The sequence below is a fragment of the Cyprinodon variegatus genome, unplaced genomic scaffold, assembly GCF_000732505.1.
Source record: "Cyprinodon variegatus isolate N-32 unplaced genomic scaffold, C_variegatus-1.0 Scaffold545, whole genome shotgun sequence".
Lineage (NCBI taxonomy): Eukaryota > Metazoa > Chordata > Actinopteri > Cyprinodontiformes > Cyprinodontidae > Cyprinodon > Cyprinodon variegatus.
In genome coordinates, this window is record NW_015150998.1 from 202,955 (window position 1) to 221,087 (window position 18,133).

Genomic DNA, 18,133 nt, shown 5'->3' on the forward strand with positions numbered 1-18,133 from the left:
AAAGATCTTCAGAAACCCCTACAAATGTGCATTGTTTACAAACAGAGGGAAAAAAGGCACAAAACAAAGAAATAAAATATAATTATCCCACAGAAGGCTGTAATTTATTTGTAAAGCTTTTGTATGCAACCGGAGTGAGGTGCAGGCGTAGAAATTCATCGTCCTACTGCGCGGCAAGGTCCCTTTAAAGGGCTGTCTGAGCTGACGCCTAGCAGCGCACATCGCCAGAATCCAGACAGAAGCTAAGGAGCTAAAGAAGGATTTATTATGCCCTTCTCCCTAGTATTAACTGATAGTGGTTTGGTATTATTCAAGCTATTTTATTAGGAACAGTTATGTTGAAGATCTCTGTTTTTACTACTTCAGATTTTTTCGGTGAAAATGCATCAGAAAACTGAGGGTCACTGATTGGGTGGGTGGAGACCTTACCAGCCACTAGGGCTGGGTAAATAATTGCATTTGCAATATAATCGCAGTTTAATAGAACACAATTTTCAAATCACAGAGACACCCAATTTTAGTCAAGTTACAATTAACAAGACTAAGAGACAAATTTGTTCTCACTACCCTTTAGATGGCAGAAATATGTTTAGAGTGCATTTGCGGGCAAAAAATAAGGAAAGAGAGACTTCTTTCAAGAAGAAGTAAGCACTTTTGAAACAAAGGCTGCTGTAAAGTCCTGCAACGAAGGATTCTGGACAAGCAGGATTTCAATGTCATGACAATCCTAAATCCCTGGAGTGAAAAATCTACAGGCTTGTGTTTAATGCTAAGGAAAATCAAAATAAAATCGCAATATTGGTTGAAAATAATCTCAGTTAAGATTTTTGGCAAAATAATTCCGCCTTACTAGGCACAGCATATTTTGATTACTAATATCATCAACCGTTTTGTTTGATGTTTCATTCCTCCAGTAACGCTGCACCATCACAGAAAGCTAGCGTTAGGTAGCGTCAGCTTACCCTCACCTGTCATCAATCCATCTTTTTGCTAGAGCTCCACTGGTTGTTTCTATCTTGTACCAATCCACCCTGCTTCATCTTGCCGCCTGCAGGCTTCTCTGTCTCCATTATTTGACTCTTGACTCCAACAGTAGCCATGTACTGAGCATTTACCGATTCTGTTGTCGTTCATGGTACTTTTTCTTTATATCAAGGACACTGACACTGAAGCGGTGCTCGATTGGAATGAAAAACAAACCAAGCTTTCTTGAGCTGACCCAACCTGACTAGGATAGTCAGTAATGGGCTGTATGATTGGGAGTAGCAGCCATTAGAAATGCAGAGCTGGGATGTGTATGTGCTGCTCTTGCTACGAAGGGGGTTCCAGTGAATCTTTCCTATTAAAAATGATGACTTTACAGCTGAAACAATTAATCGGATTAATCGATTATTGAAATAATCGTCAACTACTTTAGTAATCGATTAATCATTAAATGGAGTATAGAGACTCTAAAACATGCCTTTAGCTGACAGAGCAACCCATTAAGTGCAGTAGTTATTCTTAAATTCTACAAAAAAGTATGGAAACATTTTGCATTTAAGATAAAAATAATATTTTTGTCTGTCAATATGCTCTATTCAGAACTCAAGTGGAAAAGTTTTAGTTTTACTTGGTTTAATTTCTTAAAAAGTCCTCTTTAGGTAGCGTTTTACCATCTAATTATCAATTGATTAATCTAAAAAATAATTGACAGTTTAATCAATTTGCAAAATAATGGTTAGTCACAGCACAAATGGAACACAGGATCAGCACCAAAAACTACAAACCATCTTGTTCCAAAGAAATTAAATGCAAATCTGATCTGATCATTTATACAACTTCTGACTAGGGTTGTCAAAAGTATCGATATTCAAAAAAGTATCGATACTGAAACGTTGTATCCGGATACAATACTCGTTTTTAAAAGTATCGATACAGTGCCACCACCAGTGGCACCTAAGCAGTCATTCATCTAAAGTGCAGAATAGAGTACAATGCACTTTTTGAACACTGTGTGATTGAATAATTCTCTGCACCTTTCAGTTTCAGACTTTTTTTTTGTAACAGGTGCAGCTGCTGAGAATTATTTTTGTTTCTTAACCGGTTGGGCTAGTGTCATTGTTATGTGTGCAAAGCAAAGCCAAGGAAGGAACACTTAATTTTAATTTTATAAGTTTTTTATCAAGCTTGCTTAATATTGTGCACAGCTAACAACCTCAAAATATTGTTCTTATTGTTTATTGTATTTATTTATTTATTGTATTTTATTTATTACTTAAAATATTTCTTTAGAATTTTGGAGTCTTTGTTTTTATCCTTGTGGTATCGAAAATGGTATCGAGTATCGAATATTTTCCTTAGTATCAGTATAGAGTTGGTTATTGGTGATTTGATATTGGATATTGAATCCAAACCAGTGTACTTCTCATGGAACTTTGATTTTCTTTCTTTTGCTGCTTATTTGTTCACAAATAATTTAAAGTACATTTAAATCTATGTTAATTTGTTACCTTTTTTATATTATGTCAAGGCTAAAGCTTTCATTCAAGATATATGGTTCATTAATTTAGCAGTTGAATAGGATTGGTATCGGATAACAGCCGACACGCTCAGCCCAGGTATCGGATTGGATCAGAAAAACTTGATAAGTGCATTGCTAAGGTATTTATGACTGGAGAAAGTTGGTCTGTGGGAATATAAATCACATAATTGCTTGGATGATTGATAAAGATCTCCTGATACAACTTTTTAATTTCTGGTTTGTTCCCAGTATTAACCCAATTCGATATTAGCAGAAGCTTGATCCAGTGTTGTTACTCAAAAGTAGAATAATAGGCATGAGAACAACTGACCCGTTTGTTATTGACCAGTGGGTTACATAAACTTATGTTGTAGATTGTAGATGCAGGCTGATATCAGGCCGATTTTCACTGTCGATATCAGATCAGAACATCCTGATCAAATGTTTTTCCTCTTTCAGAAAACTGTTTTGTTCTGACAGCGTGGAGCTAATGAACACCGTTGAAATGCTGGTCAGTCTGAGTTCCCTGGTGGATTATGTCCATATCACATAGTTGCCATAAGATCATCTCTACTAGCGTTTTGTGGTTGGGACCAAAATAAAAAAAAATTTTGTTTGTTTTTTTTAAATCAGTTTTGCAGTTCCAGTTATATTTAGATTTTTAAACTGACATTATGAAACCCAACAGGGCTCATTATTGTAAACCTTAGTAGACAGCATGTTGCAGTAGTAGCAGCTCTGAAATTATTTATTCTTTTGGCTTATCCACCTGTGAGTTTACTAGTCTAAAAATATACCTCCACCATGCACTTTGGCAGCAGATGCATTATTTAGCACATCTGCGGAGTAATTAAAGCTTAATTAGGGTTTTACTCTTGTCCCCATGGTGTTGCATCTTAGTGTGTTTTGAATATATTCTGACGGTGGTGGTGCAGGACTCCTTTAGCTTACAAGGAAAGGCTTAAGCTGAGGTCAGCAAGAGCAAAACTTTTGCTCAGTTTATGTTAGCTAAAAGGAGGGTTTTTGTTTTTATTATTTCTACAAACTGCATCAATTTAACATTAGACTTTAAAAGAATAATTTACTTATTTTACCCAATTTTTATAGGATATGAAATTCTCAGACCCTATAGATTCAGTACATGCAGACTGATATCTTTCTTAGTTTTGCTTGCTTAATTTTTGAAATTGGAGTTTACAGTAGGGCTGTACCAGACTGTTATTTTGATAATTGATTTAATGTGTCAATTATTTTTTTCGATTAATAATCAGATAGCAAAAGGTTTTGTAAAGAAGATTTTACACAGAATTAAACCAGATGAAACTAAAACTTTTCGACTTGTAGAGTTCTAAATAGAGCATATTGACAGGAGATACGTTTTTTTTTTTTTTATCTTAAAATGCCAAATTATATATTTTTCACAATCTTGGTATAATTTCTACCCCATTTGGGTTGCTTTGTCAGCTAAAGGCATTTTTTAGAGTCTTTATACTCCAGTTAACGATTACTAAATTGGTAAACAATTATTTTAATAATCGATTAATCATGATTAATCCGATTAACTGTTTCAGCCCTAGTTTAAAGGTTATTAAAAATCAATTGATGATATAGTATAGGAATATAATGGAATATTTTTAAGCTAAGTGGAAGGAAAAAAGTGTAATAGAAAGACAGAAACAGGGTTAAATAGGGGTTGTAAGGAGCTGAAAGCAAAAAGAACCGTTTGAGGAAATGCTTCACTGGGTTTCTTTAAAACTTCTTTAGAGCCACAGGCTGATTTTTCTTTATTCCATGTAGCATTAATGCAGTAATTCTTCTCAAAAAGCTCAGACTGACTGTTGAGTGCAAATACTGGACAGTGCAGCAATGTATTTTATAGTACACTTAAGTTTTTTTTTAATTCTTTTTATTCATATGATTTATTCTTCCAGTTACATCTGGAAGTTTTCTTCCAGTTTTCTTAGACACCAGATCAGCATCCGGGCATCCCTTAATTGTTGGCATAGTAATCTTACTTTATCCGAATTCTTACTCTCTTCTAGCATTTAGCAAATTGAATTTAATTTAGTAAAAAGAACTGAAATTGAACAGGAATTTTTTTTCTGATTTATGGCCTTTTGTCTTTTTTTTTAAGCTTTATTACAGTTTTTAAGATGCTATTGAATGACAGTTGTTTTATGTATCTATCAACATGCCATGTAGGAGAACATGTCTAATTTTTTATTGTAGCACCACTGTTTAGTGGAATGAACAGAGAAATTATATTAATTAAATAATAATGAATAAAAATGTATTAAATAAATGTTATGCACACCCTCTTACATTCAGTGTTATGTCATTATATAAGGTCACAACATTTCATCTCTGGATACTTTTACCCAGCTTTTGTTTTTGTTTTTTTATGGTAGTTGCCACAAATCCAAACACTCACAGTGCTTGTGCTTTTAGTGCATTCAGAGTTTATTGCCTAATGTGGTTCTACATCTAAGGGGTGTTGGTGTAGCTGCAGCCCAAAATTATAGCTGATCTCATTGGGTGAACATGTATCATGTGTCGGTTTCTTTGGTGTAATCCCGGTTCGCTCCTGTCCTAGTGCTAACAATTGGCCTGACTGTTACTCATCTGCAGCCTGCCTCACACAGTCTCATCCCGTCCTGACTCCAAGGTCTCTGTATTGGAGAACAGTCTTGGTGGGCGTGTCCATGCCTCGATTCAGACGTCAAGTCCTTTCCCCATTCATGACTCTGATTGCCTCGTCAAGGTCGGAGTGGTAATGGCTGATGGCGTAGAAGACGCCTCAGCGCACGTGATGAGCCAGTTGATGTGCTATCAGTTCATGCAGGGTGTTCATAGGTGAGAGCGTCCTTAAAATCTCCTCACATTCAGAAATCTACCAAAAAAAGTGAACAACAAACCAGCTGCTATCCTGTACTTTACAGCAAGCTTTAGTTCAACACCTGCTTTCTAAAACTCTCACTCTTGAGATGAAAAAAACATCCCAATCTTGTAATTCTATACTAATTGTACTTTTATTGAATCAGTTACCAATTTTTGCATAAATTTGACTTCTAAGTATTTTCGTTTGGTCTTGATATATTTAGAAATAGAAAATGTGCAATTGAAAAACCTTAGTATTCCATCCATCCATCCATCCATCCATCCATCCATCCATCCATCCATCCATCCATCCATCCATCCATCCATCCATCCATCCATCATTTATATAGCGCTGTAAGTCATTTAGTAAGATGTTATTTAAAGGATCTTGTTTAAAGGCTGCTAACAGCCATAAAACCATAGTGAAGTTTTGTATTTGCATCAAAAATTTGAATATAAAGGACAAAAAAAATTCAAAGGTATGGCAGCTTAACATGAAGAGTGGGGAAGCCCTGAAACAAACCATAAATTATTATAGCCAAAAGAGGATAAATTCTTAATTACAATAACCAATCTGTACTTTATCGGTCATACAATGTTCATGACATTACAACCCCCTGCTCCTTTTTCTCTGTTGGAGCAGATGAACTTTAGGCAACATATTGACAAAGGAAGTAATACTTGGAATGAAAGTTTGTACGCTCCTCACAATGTGTTTTCATAAGGTTAGATTTGACAAGGCTTTTTGGGGGGGTTACTGTTGCATCTTCTGTGGACTTGACCTGTTGAGCCACATTCCAGGCTTTTTCCATCAGTTTGTCTTCTAGGCAGTCAGAGCCCTTGGCACTCAGGCCGGTTCATCAAGTGTTTTTTTTTTTTTTTTTAGCAGGGGTTGACCCTGGACTGTGGCTACTTTTGGTAACACGTGATCAAAGTTATGGGGAGAATAATGGATCCCGAAGTTACATACATGAAAATGTTTTAAATAGCATTAGTGTAGAGCCGCTTTGTGTTGTTATATAGAGAAGAATCTAGGGGTTTTGCAACATAAGTTGAGAAAGAGCTTTAACCTGGAGGGTGTTTCCTCTCTCTGTGTCTCAGGTGTGGGCCCTTGCCAGACTGGCTGAAGGCAGAACCAAGAGCAAAACAAAATCCCTGAGCAAAAGAAGAACCACCACCTAGGGCTGCAGAGTAGGACCTTTGTGAAGGTGAGGATCTCATGTGAATTTTATTGTTATTTAGGCAGAACAATTTCTGGCAGGTTGGGTTTGGGTAGGGACCACAAAACTGTGTAGAATAACTGTTGGGCTGTTATCATTCACATTACATGATAACCTAGAGAACAATACAAACGTAAGATAAATGACCTACAGATATGGGTTTTGCATGCTGTTTTACTGCTTGAGACAAGGAGGCTCTTGTTTTTTTTATTCTGTTGTTTTTTAGTGCTCGAATCACTCTTTCATCTATTGTTAAGCTTGTAGGACGTGTGTTCATAAACATTAAATAACAGCTGAAATAATATCTGATTAAGTAAGATATTTTATCACCCCTACTGGGGAGGGCAATAATTATCTTAAAGTATCAGAAATATAAATTCCCAGCTGGCTGGGAATTGAATGGAATGTAAATTCATAATATTAATATGACATCCTGTCTGGATACAACAATATTTTAATAATCAATTGATCTGATTGTTTCAGCCCTAATGTTAATGCAAAAACTACTGACCCTATTGCAATATATTCATTTAAACTTTCCTCCATTTTGTGGTAAGTGCTAGATTGCAGCCTTTACTTCCTGTTTATTACAGCCATTTGGGCGATGTGATGTAGACGACGATGTAGGATGATTTAGCGCTTCGCAGTGCTTGGTTAATTTGTTTCAAACCAAATGGAAACTGCAAATTTGCTTTTATTTCCAACTTTTCAAAGTTTGCTTAAAATTTGCATTTCAGTTGGACAGAAACAAAGTAAGTCGATTGATGTACAGCATTCCGATTGATTTATTTATTTTTTTTTAAATCCTACTCGTTTTACTGATGAACATTAAGGAGATCCTGCTCACTCTGCCTGAAGCAGCGGTGCCTACTTTATTGTCTGTGGTATCACTGTACCAGGTTGGTTCTTGAACTGGGTAGGCCTGAATACTGGAGATTATTTATGGGGTATTGTAAAGAGGACGATGGGATGCCCAGTCACAGCGTTCTAGGCTGTTATTAGCATTAGCATATTCTCCCTGAACAGCTCAGATTTATGCCAGGGGTTTACTGCATCATAGCTGTTAGCTGTAGTCAAAATATGTAATTTCGATCAGCGATCAACTTTTGGATGATTCAGTGAGAAAATGAAGAACACCTGTATCCTTTTGGGTTCCCCTTGTTCCCAGGTTCACGCAGCCGTCTGCAGGGTGGAGCTTCCTGATCCATGGAGAATTACTTCCAAGCCGAGGCCTTCAACCTGGACAAGGTGCTGGACGAGTTCGAACAGAACGAAGGTGAGAAAACAGGTGAGGGGCGTGGTAATGCTGCCTCTGTGTCAGGGGAAAAGAAAAACAACGTTGTGGAGGAGCTTCCACCCATCACAGCTGACTAACATTCCAGGGAGGTGATTGAGGCCAGGCAGCGAGGGAATGCCACTAATTGGATTCGCCTTTTGCCTCTGGGATTTCTTCAAACTGTTTAATTGGTTCAAGACAGGACGACATCCTTCTTGGTCACACTAGAATAAGTGCAGAATTTAAATCGGTCTTTTTGAGAAAATTGCTTCAGAGAGTATATTTATAGTGAGTGAAAAGTAAACACTGCAGTGCTGAGGGGCGAATTTGGCTGGATGGGCTTACCTATTGTTCAGAGACGACTTTTATTCTTAATTTATGTAAAATAACCGTGAGGAAAATATGCTGATTAAGAGACAGAAGTGCTGTGAGCTCAGTGTGTGTTTTGGAGTGTGGTTATATGTTGTCAGCCAGAGATCCAGCTTGGCAGATTAACTAGAAGTGTGTGTTTGTGTACACAACGCCCTCTGAAATGGCTTAGTATGAATTCCTGTGCAGGGAGGAGATCGCACAGTCACATAGTCAATAACACCTCACTATGAGCAAATCATTTTAGATGTATATTACTAGAACATTTTATCTCATTCTAAATTATTCATTGTTTTTTTTCTGTGACTATGATTTCTCCCAGGAGCATGTGAACCATTTAACCCATTTCCTTTCAGTTTCCAAGCTCATTGGCAGTCTCATTTTTCAAAAATCTCTGCCCTCATTTCTCAGGTTTGTTCAAGTCATTTTTAGCTTTCATATCACCTGAAGGAGGGAACATTTGTATGAATTGTTATTAGTAATCCTCCCCTTTATACAGTCTGTATTTATCCACCATCTCTTTAGTAGAACTCCATACATTTTATCACAGAATTAAAAACATAAAAAACTCAAGTGTTGCACTAATAGGTATTCAGACCCTTTTTTCTCTTTTTCCCAAAATATAATCAATGGTACCCAGCTCCCTGCAATAGAGAAAGTCCGTCTGTGTTATTTAATCAAAGCAAAAACTTTGAATCAGGCAGGTAACTCTAGAGGAGCTGCAAAGATTGACTGCTCGGGTAGAGAATCTGACCACAAGAAAAGGACCAGCTGTGAAATCTGGCCTTTCTTGAAGGGTTTGCAACTGGCCATGTAGGAACAGTCGGTGAGGGGAAGAAGAGCCTCTGGTCAGATGAAAAGGATGTTAAACCACTTGGAAAATTGGGTATATGTAGATAAAAAAACGGCTGCAGATCAACCTAAAAGATAAATCCAAACAGTTAGACATGCCATTAAAACAGAACAAATTCACACAATACTGTTCAGACTTTTATTTGTAAAAGATTGTAGAACATTCCTCTAACTTTCCATTTGATCGTGCTAAACAATTGATGATGGTAGAGATCCAGTTTTACTTAACTTAGAAAGTTTTTACTAAAATTTTACTAATTTTTTCTAATGTTTTTACAGATGAGACGGACACCTCAATTCTCTCCGATGCCAAATGGACGCAGATCCTGGCCCCGCCTGCCCACATGCTTTCTCTGAACCCCGCTCTGGCCCACGCAGACATCAGCCCCAGAGAGAGCCCCCTTCCCTTCAAAGCACTTCCTGATTCATCCAGCGCCTCTTCAGGATCCGACACCAAGAGACAGTCGGGGTCTGAGCCTCCTTCCTGGGTAGAGGAGAGACCGGCGGACGTCCACAGCCCGCCTCTCCCTCAGCCTAACATCGGGAAGCTGGTGGGCGCAGACGACGTCTCGCCTCCACCTGTGACGCCATGCGTTGTTGTGGAAAACGGCTGCCCAGGCAGCCCGCAGCTGGATGGCAAAGATACCAGTTGTTCTGAGGTCCAGCTTGGTAACAAGGTGGAACCTGGAGAGAGACCTTCCTCTGTTGGAGGAGGAGGCTCTCACTTTACATTTGAGATGGGTTTAGCACAGCAACAGACCCTGTCTGGGAATACTCATTCAGATGTGTGCACTGTAAATGAAAATGGAAAAGAGCTGAAGGAAGAGAACAATTCAGCTGTTTTAGAGGACTTGGAACAGGAACAACGAAGTTTAAAATCAGAGGAGCACGGAGAAAGTGAGAATGGAGGTCAGGTTGTTCAGCCAGAAGAGGAGGACAGAGGTTTGTCTCCTCAGGGCACAGGGAGAGCAGAGGAGGATCAAAGAAAATGTACTCAGAACGATCAAATTGAGCAGCAGGGTAGATTAAGACTCCTTCCTAATGGTGTAGAGATGGAGAATGGATGCAGTTTGAAGGTTAAGGAACTGGAGAATAACGAGGACTTCTCTCCATCACCCATCCCCTCCAAAGAGGACTCTGTAACTGAAGAGAAAGAAATGGAGGAGAGCAAGCAGGAGATCAGTGACGGAGGGGCAGTGGGGTCAGGTAGCATCCAACCAAAACTTAACAACAGCAGGCTTCAGCCTGTGAGCATTCCCTATGGAGGGGCACGGCCAAAGCAGCCAGTTGCCCTCAAACTGCAGATCCCACAGCCCCTATCGGGACAGGTCCAGAACCGGTTGCTTCCCTCTGCAGACACCAAGAACAAGAACATGGAGAACAACTGTCGAAAAGGCACTCCGACCGAACCTTCGCCCACTGTCCAGATTGCAGTCAGCGTTAACGGAACCGGAGGAACCCACTCTCTGTCGCCGACAGCCTCAGAGAGCCCCGACAACGACCTACAGGCTGGACAGCAGGGGGGGCTCTGCAGGCAGGCTGCCAGCTCACTGGGAGAGGTGGCTCCTGTGTGGGTGCCCGACTCCCAGGCCCCTGTCTGCATGAAATGCGACGTCAAGTTCACCTTCACCAAGAGGAGGCACCACTGCAGGGCCTGCGGGAAGGTCAGCACTGCTTTAATGAGGGCGGCGTAACTCGGTTAGAGGCGGTGATTATAGCAGAGAGCCTGATGTGCCAGAGATTAAAAGAAAGAAAAAAATCCACTTTCATGATAGTCTTCTTTCTTTTTGTTTCTATTAGCTCTGCTGCACCTCCTAAAATCCACACTGAAGAAGATGACTAATTGCTTAAAATAATAGTTTTACAGCCTATAGCCTAATGGAATCTGATCTATAGAAACAAATAGGAGAATAGTGACATAAAAGATAAAAACTAAATTTAAATTAATAGTTTCTATTGGCTAAAGGAGATGAATGGGATTATAAGGCTTAGATAAATACAGTCTGTCAGTCGTTATTTGTTTGCAGATGCACTCTGTCTGCATCAGGGCTACCCACAAGCCTGTGGCAGGGTGTCTGCTCGGCACGCCGCTGTAAATGCAGGATGCGGTCGCTGACACCGCACTGGATAGCCGGGCGGAGTGCTACTTAATTTCCCATGGTGGTAAACAAACACTCCGGCTCTGCTTGTGCTAGGAGGAGCTGGTGCTGCAGTAATAGTAATACTCGCAGTGGTAGCTATAAACAATAGAGGCAGCGCAATTATCTGAGAATGCAGAGTGTGTGTGTTGGGGTAGGAAGGTCAGAGGTCTCTTGTTTCATCTCAGTGGATTGGATTTATTATGTTAACATGCATCACCTCTGCTGTAGCAGGGAAATAATTCCTGTTTCTTTTTAACTATCTGATCTTTTATCTATCATCTTTTTTTCTTCTAAGGTGTTCTGTGCAGCGTGTTGCAGCCTGAAGTGTAAGCTGGTCTACATGGACAGGAAGGAGGCCCGTGTTTGTGTCACCTGTCATTCTGCCCTGACCAGTGGTGAGCACCGTTTGGTAGAAGGCTCATCCATTGACTTTAGCACAGTGTTGTGCAAAAGTGCACATCCCCGTAGATATTTTTTTAGAAAGCGTTTCCTAGTTTTACTCATTTCATTTTCAACGTTGTCCAACATGATCTGATGCCTAATTCTGATAAGAAAGGAAACCCACAATTATGCTGGAATCCAAAGCAGCGCATTATAGTTCCGGCTGGATATTTTTTACCATTATCCAGCATGATTCTGCCATCACTGTGTGTCACTGTTGACTTTATTTCATGTGTGTTGTGTAAATATTAATGTCAGACTGTTTGGTTTCATTAAAAAAAAAAAGTTCCCCATAACAGTTTGAAAAAAAATCCATTGTTTGAACTAAATTATATCTAAAGTTAAAAACTAATTATATCTAAAATAAATGAATATTTCTTTACACAGTAAAGGAAGGAGAAACAAATTTTGGTTCTCTTAAAATGGAACCATTAGGAATATGTTAAATACTTAAAAGATATACTGCTGATTGCTTTTCATAGGTTTGCCTAAAGAGTCCATCAGGAGGCTGCAGCTGATCCAAAATGCTGCTTCCTTCCAGACTAGTTAGGTCTTGTAGTTCAAGCCTTCTCTGTCCACCCAGAACTAGAACCAAAAATTGAGAAGCAGTATTTAGTTCCTATGCTACACTGATCTGCAACAAACTTCCAGAAGACTGTAAAAGTTCTTTGAAGTCAATTTAGTTTGTTTAGAATTGCCATTGTCTGTTTAAGACAGTTGAAGGTCATAAAATGTTAACTGAAGTATTATTAGTTTAAGTTTGTGTTCCAAATGTTTTATTTGCTTTTCTAGCTACTTTTATTCCCTTTCGTTAACTAATTGTTTGTTCTGTTGCTCAGTTCAATCAGCAGAGACAATAGCAACTGCGGTCAATCAGAGTCCAAACCCAAATAACCCGGCGGAGTACTGCTCCACCATCCCCCCCCTACAGCAGGCTCAAGCATCAGGGGCGCTCAGCTCACCTCCTCCCACAGTCATGGTCCCTGTGGGGGTCCTGAAGCAGCCTGGCAACGAGGGTACGTTCTGCACTGCCTGTTGTCAGGATTTTTCTCTCCCAGTCAGATTCTCGCTAGGAGCTATTTATTTACTGTTGGGTATCTGCCGTTTTAGGCTCCCTTTCGCGGGACCAGAGGAGGGTGTGGTTCGCTGACGGGGTTCTTCCTAACGGAGACGCAGCAGACTCCTCTAAGCCTTCCTCCTCCAGTTCAGCGTCCTCTCAGCCACGGGCAGCATGCTCAAATAAATCCTCCACATCCGAGTCCTCAGAGGTGGGTTTGGTATGAAAAGCATGTGGCCCCGGCTAATGCTATTAGTTTAACTCAAATGGTACCATTTGGTCCTGTGTGGGTGGATGAAGGAGTCACAGGGAGCGCTTTCTTAAGGAATCCAGCTAACTGGATGTATTATGGCAAATGTGTTGGAATGAGGCACTGCCTTTGGGTTAAAGAGAATTACAAATGCCACTGCAGTGAGGAGCTTAATGCTGAGATGTATTGTGCTTGGCTGGGTTAATAATACGTTTATGTACATGTTAAAGTATGCCTACAGCACAGGCTATTGCTTTGTTTGGAGTGGACAGTCCCTGAATGCCAACTGTCTGGGTAATTCATGTCGGAATAGTTTCAAATGACTGTCGTGGCCTGTTTACACTCAGCTGGGTGAATCTGAGTGAGGAGTGGCATGATGGCGTCTGCTCTAGGGCAGCTTTGTCAAACCTGACAAATCGGCTTCACTGACATTGCAGTAGGTAATTTAATTCGGGTGAACTTCTGGCAAACTGACCATGTAAAGAAAGCAGATGACTGCAGATACTGAAGAAAACCATTTGGATTTTATTTTTCTTCCACACTGATCTCAACTTGTAGAAATCTTTATGATTAAACTTGTGAACACCTGCTGCTGTTTATATGTAGTATCTGATTGGTTTATGCCTTTAGGGTGGCAGAGAGTTCTGACAAGTTTCTTTGATTTCTGCTCTGGTGTGTCAACAAAATGTTCTCATTTTCTTCATTTGCTGTTTCCTCGATGATTTTATGTTCAGTCACTTAGAATGATAGATAATCAGAAACCAGAATGTCACCTCAAAAGAACCTGGATAAACAGCTTCAACCATCATGCATCATTCCTTTCTTCAGTGTCTGCACTTCTTTATCGGATTTAAATGGTTTTCAAAACCAACCGTTTTTGCAAAGAGAGACATTGTCAAATATGCACTTTAAAAAATTTTTGGAGTGAAAGGATGAACAGTAATAAAGCTAGTGAAAATCTCCATAATGTTATGAGCTTCTAATAGTGTGATAACCGTGGATAAAGTAACTACAGCTTCACTAATTATCTGATTTCCTTTATTAAGTGGACCACAATCATTCCTTTGGCTCATGAAATATCGTAACACATTTATTGCAGCTACTTGAAACTTTCATGGATGTAGATTAAGATGAGCCTGAAGCCAGAGGTGTCAAAAGTATTTATGTTTATTACTCAAGTGGAAGTAGAAATCCTATGTTTAAAAACACTGTTTAGAAGTTAGGGTATCAACTTAAGCTTTTTACTCAAGTAAAAGTGTAAACGTACAGTTTTAAAACTACTTAAAGTAGAAATGTAATGCAGGAAAAAATGTTACGGACAGATACTGTTTAAATGATATAGTGGTTAATGCACTAGCCCATTAAAGGAACATTTTTCTACAATTCTGAATAATAGTTTCATTATATTTAAGTTTCTTTCTTTTATAACTAATGGTAACGGTGTCAAATTTAACGTTGCATAATCTTGAAAAATTCTTTATTTTGGTATCTGTTTAACAACAAGTAGGGGCAGCACTGTATCCAACCACATAGAAAGTAATTGTCTGGATGAAACAGATTATTTGTGATGTTTTTTCTTTTTGTTTTTTTTTAAATACCAACAGGTCATAATGAAAATTAGCTTAAATGAAACAAAACTAACAAGTCTATTTTTGAAATGCAAGGAGCAGAAAGTAGAGGTATTGTAAAAAAAAATGTAAGAAGAAAAAAGTTGTGTAAAAAAATAATTACTCCAGTAAAATATAGATGGCCTTAATTTCTACTGAAGTAAGGTAACAAAGTATTTGTACTTTATTACTTGACACCTCTGCCTAAAGTAATAGTCATAGTGATAAGATTAATACCCTTCATAGAGCATGGCTCTCATGGTATAACAAGCTGTTGACATCACAGAAACCTGCCATTTCTAGCTGCGTGTAGGTACAGAAAGTATTATAAGCTCTGCTTCTATGTGTAGATGCTGAAGCAGTGAATTGATAGGGTTTTAAATTTACCAGAAAGGCAACTTCTATGTTACTTTAATCTTAGCTTTGCTCTGGTCTGGCTCTAAATACAATTTGGACCGAATTAGTAAATCAGCTTAAGTTGAACTTCTATGTGTTCTGTTCTTTAGTCAGAGCAATTAGCGCCCTCTGGGGAATCTAATGTTGCTGTTTAATTTCTCACCCCCCTCCAGGCGGCCCATCCCCCCGCCGCGCCGGTGGGCTGCCCCATCGGCAGCTCCCTCAGTCTGATCCCGGAGGACGGGCTCCCTCCCATCCTCATTTCCACCGGAGTCAAAGGAGGTACGGGAGGCCACATCACAGGTGCTTGCCTTCATCCTCACCACTCTGCTGCCTCCTCATTGCTGCTGTGTTTGTGTTTGTTTAGTGTGCTGCTCATTGCCTTTGTGTCACCGCTCATGTTTTGACCACTCATTGCCAACAGAGGGGGGGAGACGTTTTGCTCACGCGAATGCTTAGGCAAAGTTAAAATGATTTGGAAGGTGTCCTGTTGTTTAACCAGAGACAACAGGCCTCTTCTTAGAGTCACTGCTCTAACTTACAGTGGCTGTTGTCTCCATTTGTCTAACTTCATCTATTTGCTTGTCTGTTCTTATGCTTCACTCTAAATGTGCAGATTACGCAGTTGAAGAGAGACCATCAGAGATCGTACTCATGCAGCAGCTGGAGGAGGGAGGCCCAGACCCTCTGGTTTTTGTGCTCAATGCTAACCTGCTTGCAATGGTCAAGCTTGTCAACTGTAAGTTTGGACCATCTGAATCAGATTTATTCATATTTACAAGATAACTTTGATTGCTGGAACTAGGAGAGATTTAAACTTCTGTGTAGGGACATTTAGACCAAATGTATTGTCTTGATATTTTCAGGCTGAGTGGCGATTGAAGATGTTAATCTCAATGTGTAATGTTTTCTTCTTTTTTTTCTTTTAACAAACTTCTGTTGATAAACGGGAATAAATGGTTGAAAGGTAACCTCCTGGGATAATTAAAGCATAATTCTGACACAAAATATAATATCTGGATAGAAAGGATATGGTATCATCTTGTACCTCTTGTGGAAAAAATTGCTTTAGATGAAGCAGTGGGCGATATTTATATGAAAGAAACCAAACTTTGAATAACAAAATGCTTTTATTGAATTAATATTTAAGTGATGCTGATGTCATCTGTTAAAAAGCGTTAACAACATATAGTCTGCTGTACTAATATTTATAATGTCTTGATTTAAAAATATTATTTGAAATACAAGAAACTAGAATAGCACATTTAAAGCTGAAGACACAATATATAAAAAGTTGAATCTTTAGAAGTGTGATGTCTGACCTTTTGCCTAAATCACTGCTAGATATAAATTCTTCAACCGATAAAGCATTTAAGGTGTGATGTTATGATTAAATGAATAAAATAAATAGGTAAGCCAAACTAACCGCTACTGTGTTTGTGTGAGAGGAGAGAAACAATCTTTATGAAATATGTTGAAAACATTTCTATCTAAAAAAAAACTTTAGGGTTAGATCACTCTCTGGAAGTGGTAATAAGAGCCACCCCTGGAAGAAAGGAGTGCTATAGAAAATCAAAATGTTTATTTATCTTATATGTTCCATCATACTACTCCAACATTTTAATCATTAAATGAGACAGTCCAGAAATGAAAGGATTCGCTCTGCTGGAATATAGAATTGCACAGTTCATAATTTTCAGACACTATCATTAGTCAATAGTTGTTCATGCAAACCATATAACTAAAAGAAAAAGGTGAGAGCTACTTATAACCAGCGTACCTCTGCTTCACAAAATGGCCAAAGTGGCTGATGAAGTCCGATTTAAAAAAATAAAAATAAAAAATTTGTTATGGATTCCTTTTGCTTGTGTGCACTATTCAGACAGCCCTATATCTAGATAGATATCTATCTAGATATAGTTATCTATTTAGATAAATCTATATCCTAACGTAGGTAATCTAAACAAGAACTGAACATTAAATGCACCAAAATAGACAACAAAAATAGCTCCTTTACCCTTAGTGGACTCACCCATTGTATAATGCAACTAGTGACGATATCTGGATGCCCCAAAATTAAAAGTCAAGCCAGTTTTAACTGTTGAAAAATCTATATAATTTTTTTTTTCTGTACGACTCGTTAATTATCAGTGGGTTTTATTGCATTATCTTCGTATGCTCCTTGGAGCTCCTCTGGGCTTCACAGTTGAACAGAGGAGGGCAGTGTAAAATGGCCGTCTAATACAGTCCATGCCTTCTTGGTATTAATCCAATTCTATTCAGTTTATTTACATAGTGCCAATTCACCATTATACATAATCATTATGCATAATGTTTGCATTTTTTAAACTGAACTATTCAAAGGTATTCCTAAACCTTTTGCCAACACATATCATGTTAAAGTGACTCTTTACTTTATTAGCAGATTCTGGGTGAAGTTGCTGTGTCCTGACCGTCTTCCTTTTCTCTTTACCTTTCAGATGTAAACAGGAAATGCTGGTATGTGACGACTAAAGGCATGCACGCCGTCGGCCAAGCTGAGGTGGTCATTCTGCTCCAGTGTCTACCGGACGAGAAGACCATCCCTAAAGACGTCTTCACCCACTTCGTGCAGCTCTACCAAGAGGCTCTAAGTGGTGAGAGCTTCATCCGTTGGTCCATCTTAGAGGAAAGCAGCTCTTCTGTAGGTCTGAATAACAGAACAGCTGTCTGTATATTTGCTTTGATTCACTTGGACTACAAGTGCTTACAGTTGAGGCTGGAATCTGTCTGTAGGAAAAAGTAAACAAAGCAAAATTCCAGCATTAGTGTCCTGGTTGTTCTTGTTTCTGTTTTTGTTTTTTTTTACCTCCATATGCTGCAGAGCCAAATCAGCACATATGAGCTGACTTTGATGGCTCCCTCCCCCAGGCTGCTTCCTCTTTCATATTTGCATCAGAGCTGTGTCAGCTGGTGGAGTGGAGTCATATTGTGAGTGTTGATCCTGATTAAGCCTCCGTCAGTCAGGCCTTGGGAGAAAACGCTGTTTTAAAGGGTTTCAAACCTCTGAGCTTTTGTTTGTCGTTCTCTAGCTGAAACCGTCATCTCCTAGCGTGGATCATAACAAACATTAATCCTTTTTCTTTCATGTCCGTGTCATTGAGA

The 18,133-nt window shown here is 39.0% G+C and overlaps 1 protein-coding gene across 4 annotated transcripts in view; it reads left to right on the top strand.

Annotated features, from left to right (window-relative positions):
• zfyve9 (zinc finger, FYVE domain containing 9) overlaps positions 1-18,133 on the top strand; it is a 36,548-nt gene that overhangs the window by 6,100 nt on the left and 12,315 nt on the right. The window contains exons 2-10 of one of the 4 annotated variants that reach the window (XM_015391533.1): positions 6,482-6,588; positions 7,769-7,888; positions 9,377-10,761; positions 11,534-11,633; positions 12,519-12,695; positions 12,790-12,947; positions 15,163-15,292; positions 15,606-15,728; positions 17,470-17,625. In XM_015391533.1, coding sequence (XP_015247019.1) covers positions 7,807-7,888; positions 9,377-10,761; positions 11,534-11,633; positions 12,519-12,695; positions 12,790-12,947; positions 15,163-15,292; positions 15,606-15,728; positions 17,470-17,625 — 2,311 coding nt within the window. In that variant the 5' untranslated portion in view covers positions 6,482-6,588; positions 7,769-7,806. The remainder of the gene's footprint in view (positions 1-6,481; positions 6,589-7,768; positions 7,889-9,376; positions 10,762-11,533; positions 11,634-12,518; positions 12,696-12,789; positions 12,948-15,162; positions 15,293-15,605; positions 15,729-17,469; positions 17,626-18,133) is intronic. The other 3 variants (XM_015391535.1, XM_015391534.1, XM_015391536.1) reach the window with 3 other exon arrangements.